Source organism: Myotis davidii, unplaced genomic scaffold (assembly GCF_000327345.1).
Source record: "Myotis davidii unplaced genomic scaffold, ASM32734v1 scaffold73, whole genome shotgun sequence".
Classification (NCBI taxonomy): domain Eukaryota; kingdom Metazoa; phylum Chordata; class Mammalia; order Chiroptera; family Vespertilionidae; genus Myotis; species Myotis davidii.
The window spans coordinates 7,184,272-7,196,637 of NW_006286675.1; the positions used below are offsets into that span (position 1 = coordinate 7,184,272).

The following is a 12,366-nucleotide window of genomic DNA, read 5'->3' on the forward strand; positions in this document are numbered from 1 at the left end:
TTCCTCAAGACAAATATAGAACACTGGTCTGCAGCAGATTCGCTTTACGCCTATTTTTCATCCTGCCACACAGAATATGGAAGGACGTGTACTCAAGGTTCAAAATTTAGTATAATGACTACTTTTAACAGCTTCACTAAGGACATTCTTAAGTGAAATTGGCTCTCCTTCCCTCCAAGAGCATTGGTGAAAAGCACAATAACTGCAAATATAGCTCAATGCCATGGCCTTGATTCATGCCAAGGTGCCAGCAGTTTTACATACCATTTATTTAAAAAGTTTTATTTATTTATTGATTGATTTGAGAGAGAGGGGGAGATTTGTTGTTCCACTTATTTTTTTTTTTAAATCTTTTATTGATTCTTTACAGAGAGGAAGTGAGAGAGATAGAGAATCAGAAACATCGATGAGAGAGAAACATCGATCAGCCGCCTCCTGCACATCCCCCACTGGGGATGTGCCCGCAACCCAGGTACATGCCCTTGACCGGAATCGAACCTGGGACCTTTCAGTCCGCAGGCGGACGCTCCATCCACTGAGCCAAACCGGTTTCGGCTGTTGTTCCACTTATTAATGCATTCATTGGTTGATTCTTCTATGTGCCCTGACTGGGGATTGAACCCAACTTTAGTGAATCAGGACAGTGCTCTAACCATCTGAGCTTCCCCACCAGGGGCTACATGCCATTTTATTATTTTTTTAAAAATACGTTTTTATTGATTTCAGAGAGAGGGAGAAACATTGATGAGAAACATCAATTGTCTGCTTCCTGCACGCCCCCTATTGGGGAGGGGGGTACACACTATTTTAAACGTAAATGTCAATACAATAAAAAATGCAAATAAATCTTTGCATTACTGTGAAACAGTTTTAACCTTGCAGATCCCCTGAAAGGGCCCCTGGGACCTCCACCGCTAGCACGGAGGAGCGTGGCAATGTTGAGAAACTTGGAATTACTAGCAGAAGGCGGCGGAAGTGGTTGTAACTCCACAGGCCCACGGGCAAGTGTTGACTGCACTGAAAATGTCTGGAACAAAACTAAAGGACTGACTTCTGTCTCGCATAAAGACACAGAGCTCTGAAAGATGTGTGCATCCGCTGCCTGCCTAGCGATGCACATATTTCTTCCCTCTGAGATTCACAGTGATGACAGGTCACAGCCCCTCCCTCACTCCTGCACCCGGTGCCCTAACCCTCCTCTTCTGACCCGGTCACTTTCAGCCCAAATGCCCCCGCAGTGGTTCCCTCTCAGTCCGCTCCTTCCTTCCGATGCTCCAGGCTCCCTGAGTCCATCCCAGTCCCACCGTTGCTCATTTCCAGGTCGGTGACCTAAGTGGCCTCTGAGGGGGAATGAGAAACAGGCAGGAGGACCCCAGGCGCTGCCGGGGTCTGAGGAAGGAGGCTTTCTCCGGGACCCGGGCCTCTGAAACGCAGCGGACGGACTGGATAAAGCCACCGGCTCGTGTCACAGGAGCCATAGAGCTTCCCCCTCCCCGCTACAGTCCACACCGCTCCACCCCCACGGCTCCCACTCCTGCGGCCATGGCTTCAAGTGGCAGAAGAGCTGAGGGACTCACACGTGGAGCCCGGTGGGTCATGCCCTTAGGGCCAAGGTCTTCATTTCTTCCCACGGGGAAACAGGCAATGCGGGGCTGGGAACAAGGGGTCCCAGGAAATATGTGCATGAGCTCTTGGCCTCTGTCTCCAGAGACGCCCGGAGGTGGGCAGAGAGTTTGCAGCGGCTACAGGCCGACAAAGCCGGAGCAGCAGACCGACTGCGGGCGGCTGGCGCGGCGGAGGGGACCTGGACACAGCGCAGCGACGCGCGGGAAGGGCTGCGGCCTGGTCCTTTCCCCGGAGCTCGCGTCTCTCTGACTCAAGCACGACCCCTGGAGGCACATAGGCCGCGGCACCTCGCAGAGTTATGCGCCTTCAGAACCCGTCTCTAAGGCAAGGTTTGCCTCATTTCCCGCCTTGGAAAAAAGAGCGCAGTTCCGGAGTAGGGGCTCCAGGAGAGTGCTGGGAAATGGAGTCTCCGTCAAGAGGATTCTGGGAGTCGTAGTTCATGCTGTTCATTGCGCATGCGCATTTCTGTTTTTTACAGCAGGGGTACTATTGTTCCGGGGCGTGAGGCAGGGGGCCAGGGACAGGGAAGAGACCTGTGCGTCCAAGCCCGCCGGGCCTCGGACCGTCTGCTCTTCAGGTTCCTGGTCCGGTGGGGAGGGGACCCGGGGTGGAATGTGACAGATGGACTTGGGTGCCTGTCAATTACAATTGACAACTACTAGTATAATTGGGCAATTACAGCGGCATGTGATAACTCAGAGATGCAGGACCTAGCGGCATCGTGTTACTGTCAGAAGAGGCATCTGAGCCGAAATTTTGGTAGCATAGGCTGAGGGGAAACACACCCAAATTCTGGGGCCTCGAGAGTGCAGTCACACGTGAGCAAGGCTATGAGCTCGAAAGGACCCCTGAGATACAGATTGTAGAGATGGGCGCTATCCCCTAACATTGTAAAGCTGTTGTGGGTTTAGGCAGGGGTGCGCTGTGACCCTAACATCATATTACTGAGGTCACTGTGGCTGTCCCCTTCAGGGAGTCTGCAAATCTGATATACCATGTGATGACACTGACACCCCTTTTTCTCTCTCCCAGGTGTGCAAGAAATGCAAGACTGCCGTCTCAGTACAGCCCCTTCAGCGTTGTACTATTGCATGTAATGAAGCTGCAGAGGTAAGTGGGAGCCAGGTCATGAAGGGCCTTGTGAGTCAGCTGAGGAAGCACGGATTTTCTCTAGAAGGCAGTAGAGGGCCAAGGATTTTGAACAAGGAGTGGCATGGTTTGATTTGTGCTATCACAAATGTACAACCTACATATGTTGGAGAGAAATATTGAGTATATATTTAGTATGTATTAGTAAGCCATCATACATCCTTAAATTTGGCCCTGTGAGAAATGTTTACTATAGTGGTACAGGAGTCTCCTACTTATCCGTGGTTTCACTTTCCAGTTTCTGTTACCCATGGTCAGCCATGGTCCACAAATATTAAAGGGAAAATTCAGCAAATAAAAGATTTATGTTTTAAATGTCCCACTGTTTTGAGTGATATGGTGAAATTTCGCACCATCCTGCTCCATCTCATCCAAGATATGAATGATCCCTTTGTCCAGTGTATCCACTACTCGCCTGTCATCTCGGTTATCAGATGGACTATCGTGGTATCACAGTACTTGTGTTCAAGTCACCCTTGTTTTATTTAATAATGACCCCAAAGTGCAACAGCGGTGATGCTGGCAATTTGGATATGCCAAAGAGAAGCCGTAAAATACTTCCTTTAAATGAAAAGGTGAGTACAATTCAATAAGATATTTTGAGGGTGGGGCAGAGACCACATTCATGTAACTTTTATTAAGATCTCTGGTAATAAAGAAATTCATGCTAGTTTCACAGTCGCACCTCAGACTCAAAAGTTGAAGCCGCAGTGCATGATAAGTGCTTAGTTAAGATGGAAAAGGCATTACATTTGTGGGTGGAAATTTTTTTAAAATTACATGTTTGAGACACATTCACATAACTTTTATTACAGTAGTATATTGCTATAATTGTTCTATTAGTTATTATTAATCTCTTGCTGTGCATAATTTATAAGTTAAACTTTATCATAGGTCTAACTGTGTAGGAATATACTAGTATTTAGGATGCAGTATTATCCATGGTTTCAGATGTTGCACGTGACCAAACAGTCCCAAATGGTTCAGAGAGGCATTTTCATATCTTGCTTAAGAATATGGTCCTTCAAGTTAATGGACAACAGCTTTGAGTCCCAGCTCTGATGCATACTAGTTAGCTAAGTGAAACCTCAGATTAGTCACTCCATCAAGCTTCCCCATTTCTATAAAGTCTAACAGTGGCATCTAATGCATGTCAACTCTAAAGTCATCAACTTGACCCAGTTTGTCAGGAACTTTTGTATTTTTAGCACTGGAACTCCTTCATCCCTCAGCCCCAGACAAACTGAGATGACTGGTCGCCCTATTAAACATATCACACAACTACCCTGCCTCTTTTACAATGGAAGACTGGGTCCTGAAAGCTAAAAAATTATATTTAATGCTGCCCCCTAGTGGCTGAATATAATATAACACCACTGCAAAGGCTAGATTTACATATTAAGTTTTTTCTTAAAAACAGCAACCACTGCCCTAGCCAGTTTGGCTCAGTGGATAGAGTGTCGGTCTGCGGACTGAAGGGTCCCTGGTTCAATTCTGGTCAAGGGCACATGCCCGGGTTGTGGCTCAATCCCCAGTAGGGAGGCATGCAGGAGGCAGCCGATCAATGATTCTCTCTCATCACTGATGTTTCTATCTCTCTCTCCCTCTCCCTTCCTCTCTGAAATCAATAAAAATATATTTAAAAAAGAAAACAGCAACCACTAACATTAAGAAGCAGGGTAAGAATATTGTCCTAACCATTTAGTTTTAAATTTATAACTGTTGAAACCCTACGGTCTGCACTAATAAAAGACAAACATGCAAATTGACTGTATCTTCACTATGCCTTAAAGCCACGCCCGCCAGCCAATCAGAGTGACTATATACAAATTAACCCAACCAAGATGGCGGCCGGCAGCCACAGAGCTGGAGCAAGCAGGAGACTTGGTTGCCTCAATGATGAAAGAAGCCAAGCTTCCCGACTGGCGGCTGCCTCGTCTCAAGGCAACAAAGTTTCAATTATAGAAGGTGAATAAACCCCAGATACCTGCTTCCAGTCGCCATGGCCACAGAACTGGAGTGAATAAAAAAAAAAAAAGGAAAAGCTGGGAGCTTTGGTTGCCAGAGGGGGGGCCCTCTTCTGAGTCACAAGCCAGGCTGATGGCTGCCAGTACAGCGGTGGTGGTGGGAGCCTCTCCTGTCTCCTTAGCAGCGCTAAGGACATTCAACTGCAGGTTAGGCCTGTTCCTCGTTGGCAAGTGGACATCCCCTGAGGGGTCCCGCGCTGCCAGAGGGATGTCTGCCAGCTTAGGCCCCATCTCCCGGGGAGCGGGCCTAAGCCAGCAGGTGGTCATCCCCTGTGGGGTCCCAGACTGTGAGAGGGCACAGGCTGGGCTGAGGGGATCCCCCCGCCCCCGAGTGCACAAATTTTTGTGCACCGGTCCTCTAGTGTTTTAATATTCCTTGATATTCACCAGCAAATACGGTATCTTGCAGGGCTATTGGGAGGATTAATAAATTTGCGTTACTCTCTAGGCTTTGACTTTTCCTTTAGAAAAGTGACTTCACGCATCTGAGCTGGTTTCCTCATTTGTATTAGGGGTAACAGGACCTTCCTCAGAAAGTTGTTTAGATTGATAGACATGCCTTTACTACCTCCGGCCATCACTCTGTCAGGGGCTGGAGCTCTGCAGCTTCATGCTGGCCCCTCAGGGACATACCTTCTCCTCCTCCTCAAGGCCACTCTCAGCTCTAGAGACCAGGAAGGCCTGGCCAGCCACTCTGGTGAATTCAGCTGGTTCCTCTTAAACAGAAGCTATTATTAGTCACCTGAGCTGGCCACTGGACAGCCACTCTGCAGGCGTATAACCCCAACACTCAGGTCAGTGGCCTTGAGCAGTGGGAGCTAACTGATGCCCAGGCCAGAACTCTGTGCCAGCCACTATCAAAGCCAGGACTGCAGTGTAAACCCCACCTGTTTTCTGCTTTCTCCTGCGGTTGTGTTTAAACACACTAGGTACAGCCACCATGGCCTGGGCTGCTAAGTCTACTCTGAGGGCTTCCTGAAGACTCAGAGAAACAGAAGCCTGCATCCCTGCAGCTCCTGCATCAGTCTCTGTGAGCTCTACAGAAGGGAATCCCTCAACTCTTTCAAAAGCCTAATTCTGCTATAGCTGGGAAGATCCTCAAAAAGGCTTAATAGCAATATCAGATTAAGTTCTTCGATTCTTTTACTAGTGAAATTAGAGAAATACACCGCTTATATTAGTTAATACCTATAGCTACACTGGAAAGGGGTTAACTACTCAGTTAAGCTAGAAAATCAACACATACATTTGCTGGCCTCTGCTTTGTTCTGTGTAACTTTGATCAAAAGCCTTGTCATCCTGTTTTGGTGCCTTGGTTTTAAGTTTCAATTTCATACATCTTTAAAGATTTAAAAAATGTTTCATCTCTATCATGAAATATTATACAGTGGCTATAAAAAGAGCTTATTCTATCTACATCTATATACCTATTTATCTATCTATAATCTATCTCAAGGTAGAAATATCTCCCAGACAGATTAAGAGAAGCAAGTTAATGAGAAACATGCCTAAGGCACATTATTAAAGGAAACAACCAGATAAAAATATTGTTAAGGAAAGCAAGTCATAAAATATATATAAAACGATTTATATATACATTTCTGCATCCACATGGAAAATTATACATTTCTGCATCCACATGGAAAATCTCTGTAAGAATATCTGCCAGGGTCTCACAGTGTTCCCTCTGGAGGAGGGATTAGAAGAGAATTTCACTTCGAAGTTTTCAGTATTACTTGTTTTCCAGTGTGCATTGTGTTAATTTTAATTATAAAAAAACAGGAAGCTGAATATACCCACGTACACACACTTGCTATGAACTAAGCCACTGAGCCCATTGCCCAGACACCAAGAATGAAATCCATTCAGCTCAGCTCAATGCTCAGTGTTTGTTTATGGAACGAAATGTCTTAGAACTTGATCTGAAGGAAGATATTTTAATGCTGTGCACATACAATGTCTTGGGAGGCTGTGTTGAAAAGCTGGAGCTGGTATATTAAGAATAGTATAGCCCAGCCACGGTGGCTCAGTGGTTGAGCATCGACCTATGAACCAGGAGGTCCCGGTTCAATTCCCGGTCAGGGCACATGCTTGGGTTATGGGCTTGATTCCCAATGTGGGGCATGCTGGAGGCAGCTGATCAATGATTCTCTCTTATCATTGATCTCTCTCTCTCTCTCTCTCCCCCCTTCCTCTGAAATCAATAAAAATATATTAAAAATAAAAAAGACTAGAATATAAATGTCTCACTATGTTGTATACCTGAAACTAGTATAATATTGTATGTGAACCGTAATTTAAAAAATAAAAATTTAAAAATCTATGGGGGGGGGAGGCGGAAGAACACACAGATTGTGATCTGTTGAATGAGGAAGCACAAGCGACCCCCACAGAGGCAGCAGGTAGCTCCCCCAGCATCCAAGAGCTCAGTTTGGGGAAGTGAAACCCACCCACAGGCCGTTTTGATTGAAGGCGCAGTTTCAATACATCCACACAAAGGAAGTCGTCACAAGATTTATTACTTACAGATCCCAGTTAGGGGGGTGCAACTGGGGGAATGGCAGTCCTCCACCGGGTCACGTGCAGCAGGAGACAGAGAACAGGGAGGACACACCTATCACCTATAAGGCGCTGGGGCGGAGGCCACTGACTCTTTGCAGGTGTAACTCTACGCGGTTATGTTAAGAGGAGCCCTGGAAAAGTAAAGCGGGAACTGGCGGTGGGCGTCCTAAGCTCAAGTTCTTACCTAAGTGTTCGGACTCTGGGTGTGAGCAGGGCTGCCATGTTGTAAAAGGCCTTGGCAACAATTCAGGAAAACAAAGCTGTTTTCCCTCAAAGGCTGTTTTTCTCATCACCGAGGCAAAACCTGTATCTACAACACTTTCAATGTGGGCTCTTAGCCAAAATATTTACCTTTACTAACAGGTGTTGCAAAATAATTTTTAAAACATCTTCTGATTCAATTCTATGTTCTTCAAGCTGCGTTAAGCAGGTCTAATTCAAATACTGCGAGAGAGAGAAAAACACACACCTGCTTAGGCTTTAAATACTCCAGAGACAACACAAGGTGGTCAGCAATAGAAGCAGGTAAGACAAATGTTCACCCAGCCCTAGGCCACCAGCTGGGACGCGTCCTCCTGGCCCAGCGATCTTGCTGCTGCCCTGAGAGAAGGAAGCAGGACGTTCCTTTCCGTTGTCCCTGCTGGGCCCAGCGCAGCCTGTTAGCGGCCGCAGCGCACCACAGGGCCTGGCCCTCCCTTCCCCACATGTGCTGTAGAGTTTTCTAATTTAGCACATTTTCATTTATACAAAAAAAAAAAGGATAAATTTTAAAAATATTGGCCCTCACTTGAAAAGAACCACAGTGACTTAGAGGTACAAACCGTTAGTGGTACGTACAAGTATTCATCAAAATTTATTCATAGAAACATGTATTTAAATGCAACACTGGGTAAAAACGAAGAGAAATGATGGGGCTATCAATGACACTGGAGAACCTCACTTGCACGTGACATCTCTTCGCACAGAACTAGCACCATTAGTTCAGAAACCACAGATTTAATCACTGCTTCTAATATACAAAATACCTTATAAAGATTATTTAACTAGTACCAAAGTTCTCCCAAAAAACGTACTTAAAAATCAGTTAGAATTTACCTTTCGAAACTCACAAAAAGGGTTTAAAAGTTGATCCAGTCCTACAGCTTGTCCAAGGGAATAAGCCATAATTCATTTTATTGGAAGGAAGTGCCTGTCGTCAGCTTCTGGCTCCCTTCTGAACACCAACCAGGGGCCGCAAATGGACTATTACAAGGGAATCAGGGCACATCTAAAACGGGTCTCAGAAAATATTCTCCTAGACTATAAAAATACCAAGTGGAATACAAAAATTTCAGCATATACAGCAAATAGACGACAGCAGACAAATGTTCAAAACATCCTTGAAACTATCATACCACAATCATCATGAACATCAAGTATGACTCTGACAACTTTTCTGTGACTCCTTCTGGTTCAATGTGTATTTCCCTTTGTTTTGTTATAATAGATACAGACCAAATTCTGTGTTGCTAGCAGAAGTGACCGGAGGCACTGCTGAGTAATTCTTAGTATCCACCCGGTTCTCAAAAGTGCTGAGAGTGCAATTGTAGTAGAGCCCGTATTTTGGATCAGGGGCCAGCGAGCCATCGCCCCAGGGCCACACCTGACCCACGGCCTGTTTTGTGCGACCTGTGCACGCTGGATGTACCGTCTGTGGTTGCTTTCCCGTGACAAGAGCAGAACGAAAAGCGCTGTGGCAAGAGACTGTGTGTGGCTGTTTGGTCTGCACAGTCTAAACTATCTACTCTCTGGCCTTGTACAGAAAAAGTCTGTCAAGCCCTATTTTACATAAATTACTTGGGGAAATTTTTCACCGAACAAGGACAAGGTAAGATGGTCCCAGATTAAACACATTTGGGCTGAGGTTTGCTGGTCCCATGGCACAGTACCACTGGCAGGTCAGAAGAATACACATGTGGACTGGCAACTCTGAGTATTAAAATAGTCTGGCATGGGTAAGCAAAGTCTGGATATGATAAAGTACCTTCCTCTTTCTGTGAATTGGTCATTGTGTATCAAGGAACTCCCGAACCCGAATTCAACAATGTCCTCATTGTTCAACCGAAAGCCATCTGTGTGGCTCCCTAGCACAGTGTCTAGCCATGGAAATCAATAACCTTGTACCCTTAGCGAAGGCTGGAACGAGAAGTGTACCTTTCCCACCCCTCTGTTTCGACATAGACTCTGTGAGTGCTGGACTCTGCACCTCTTAGAATCCCTTCCGGTGACAGGCATCATAATAATTAGTGCTACCAGACCCCAGGGCCACCAGCATGTCCCTTCTGACGAAGCGGACCAAGTTGTCGAGGGGGCACATGGGCTTGGGCCAGCGCCGGCGGTGGTCCTGGCAGAAGGAGGTGTGGAACGTGACGTCGACGCCGTTGTAGAGAACCCGCACCGCGTGCTCCCTGGGCTCGTCCCTGTCCTGCCAGAGCTCGAAGATCAGCCTGGCCGCGAACCTCGGGAACCTGGCTTCCGTCAGGCCCAGGGCACTGAGGACTGGGGACAGAGTGACGTCGTGAGCAGAATAGAGGGCGAAGACCTCCTCGCTCCTGCCTTCGGCGGCTCGCAGCATGCGGCCGACGGTCTGGTTCAGGATGGGGTGGGCGCCCAGGAGCGCATACCCCAGATACAGTTTCTTCTCCCGCCTCTCCCTCTCGTCCTCCATCTGATGGGTCTTGATCACCTTGAAGTGCTCCATGTCGATGCAGCCGTTTCCGGTGCAGGGGAAGCTGAGGTTGTGGCAGAAGTGGCAGAGCAGGGAGTCGATGGGGTTGGCGGCCCGCAGCTGCTTGGTGGGGATGTCCACGACCTTGGCCATCTCCCCGTAGGCCCTCTCCAGCTGGCTGTTCTTCAGGCGTAAGAGGTACTGCCGACGCTGCTCCTTTTCCAGGTAGTGGTTTCTCATGGGGCAGTAGCAGCTTCCGGAGCAGAACAGAGCGCTGGGCTGGTGCCTGAAATAGACCTTCTTCCAGTCGAAGTCGGGGAGAAAGCCATACAGCAGGGCCAGCCCGCTCTGCAGCGTCCGGCTTTTCCCCGTGGTCTCTAAGTAGAGCTGGTCGGGGGACCAGTCACTGGGCAGGAGTTGGTGTTTCTTTAGGTAGATGTCCCTCAGCAGCTGGCCATTCTGCAGATGCTGCACAACTCCTGGAACAGAGCGACACAAGCTTTCCTGACCAGCAGCTCAGCCAAGGGAACGGCAAGGGAAACTGAGTCAGTGCCCAGCTCCAGCCACCTTAGAGCCTTGGGAGGTCATGTGATTGAGCCTGCTGCCCACGGTGTGGAGGCTGTGAGAATGGGTTCACGCCAGCCTGACAACTGGGGGGCACCTTGGAGTTATCCACGAAGGGACAAGCCGAGTGAGCCCTGTCCTTGGGACCCACAGCCTTCCTGGGGAGCACCATGACCATCTGCCTCAACCCTCCCTGTAGGCCAGCCCCTTCCCTGTGGGAGACCCTGTGACTGGCAGGCCTCGGACGGAAGGAATCACCGGCTGGGGTGGGGGTGGGGGGTGAGGGGTGCCCAGGCTGTAGGTGTCACAGGTCTAAGGAGAGCTTTGTCCCTGGCCCCAGGGACATGGCATCCCTCAGCCTGGAGGGAGAACTCCGGGAACTCAATCAGGAAGAGAAAAGGCCTCTTGCTGGCTGCTTAGTCCTCTCAGTGCTGGGAAGTCCCCTCTGCTAACGTTTAGGTACGTTCTGCCTGGCCTGGCTGGGGCTCTCCCAGTCATCCATAAGGACACTCTCTGAACAAATATGGGATGATTTCCCAGATACACAGAATGTGCGGAAAAAAGCAAAGTGCAGGACAGTATGTTTTTTTTTGCTCCTTTTAAATAAAAATGGGGGGCCCTGGTTGGTGTGGCTCAGTTGGCTGGAGCATCATCCCATACACCAAAGGTTGCAGGTTCGATCCCTGGTCGGGGCCCATTTGGAAGGTAACCAGTTGATGTTTTTCTCTCATGTCGATGTCTCTCTTTCTCGCTAAAATCAGCAAATAAAAATGGGGGGAAATAAGAATGTATATTTGCATTTGTCTGTCCTCTGAAAAAGAAACTTGGGAAGGATGCACAAGAAACTGATCTCAATGGTTACTTAGGAATGATGGGGGCACAGAAAGGGTGTGGAATGGAACATGGGCAGGAGCAAAAATTTCAAGTTTATCTTTAAGATGTTTCAGCGTTGAACCCCAGTACAGCAATAAATGGTCTTTTTTTAAAAAGGCCTTCTCTTCGAGCAAGAGAAGGCAATCCAAGATAAAAGCAAGCTCGCCTGCCAGCCAATGGGATGCAATTTCAGTAACAAATATGCATTCTTTGAGAGTGAGAACCATATGCGGGCCCCATGACCAGCCATATCACTTATTCAGATGCCCAAACGGTTTGAACAGCCCCACCGCCAGAAGAGACAGCTTAAGGCTGAAGTGCATGAGGCAGAGGGCACTGTTGGCCCAGGAAGGGGAATAGCTCAGAAAACGCCCCCAACAAAGGAAGTCCTGCTCTGAATGAAGAATATGGGTTGAGAGCAGAATTCCCTCAGAGATCGGGGCTGGGGCGAGCCTTAGCATTTCCCAAATGACTTACAAAATGAGGCAAACCATGAGTGACGAACATCAAGAATCTGTATCTGGGCCTAGTTCACCTCTGGGCCTACCTCACGTTCTTAGCTGCATATATTAAAGGTGGCGTGCTTACTGCGGGCCAGACCTTTCTCCTTTAATAGTTCACCTCTGGGCCTACCTCCCGTTCTTAGCTGCATATATTAAAGGTGGAGTGCTTACTGCGGGCCAGACCTTTCTCCTTTAATCCTCACAAAAAGCCAGTCAAGGCATCATTCTCCCCATTTCCCTTATTTTCTAGGTGAGGAAACGGAGGCCCTTCACAGTGGAGAAGTAGCAGAACTGAGCCCCGTCTGGCCCCAAACTGGTGCTCTTAGTCCCTTGTCACAGTCCCAACATTTTCATG

At 47.9% G+C, this 12,366-nt stretch overlaps 1 protein-coding gene and 1 long non-coding RNA gene across 4 annotated transcripts in view; one reads left to right on the forward strand and one right to left on the reverse strand.

The window, feature by feature from the left end:
• Positions 1-2,101: 2,101 nt before the first annotated feature.
• On the forward strand, positions 2,102-6,392 carry LOC107182221. The gene is made up of 3 exons (XR_001512944.1): positions 2,102-2,203; positions 2,659-2,736; positions 5,732-6,392. It is a non-coding gene; the product is annotated as an uncharacterized LOC107182221 (long non-coding RNA).
• A 910-nt stretch (positions 6,393-7,302) lies between these two features.
• Positions 7,303-12,366, reverse strand: part of PXYLP1 (2-phosphoxylose phosphatase 1) — a 68,079-nt gene continuing 63,015 nt past the window's right edge. For all 3 annotated transcript variants that reach the window (XM_006758344.2, XM_006758345.2, XM_006758347.2), the window contains one exon: positions 7,303-10,550. In XM_006758344.2, the coding sequence (XP_006758407.1) occupies positions 9,613-10,550 (938 nt within the window). In that variant the 3' untranslated portion in view covers positions 7,303-9,612. The remainder of the gene's footprint in view (positions 10,551-12,366) is intronic.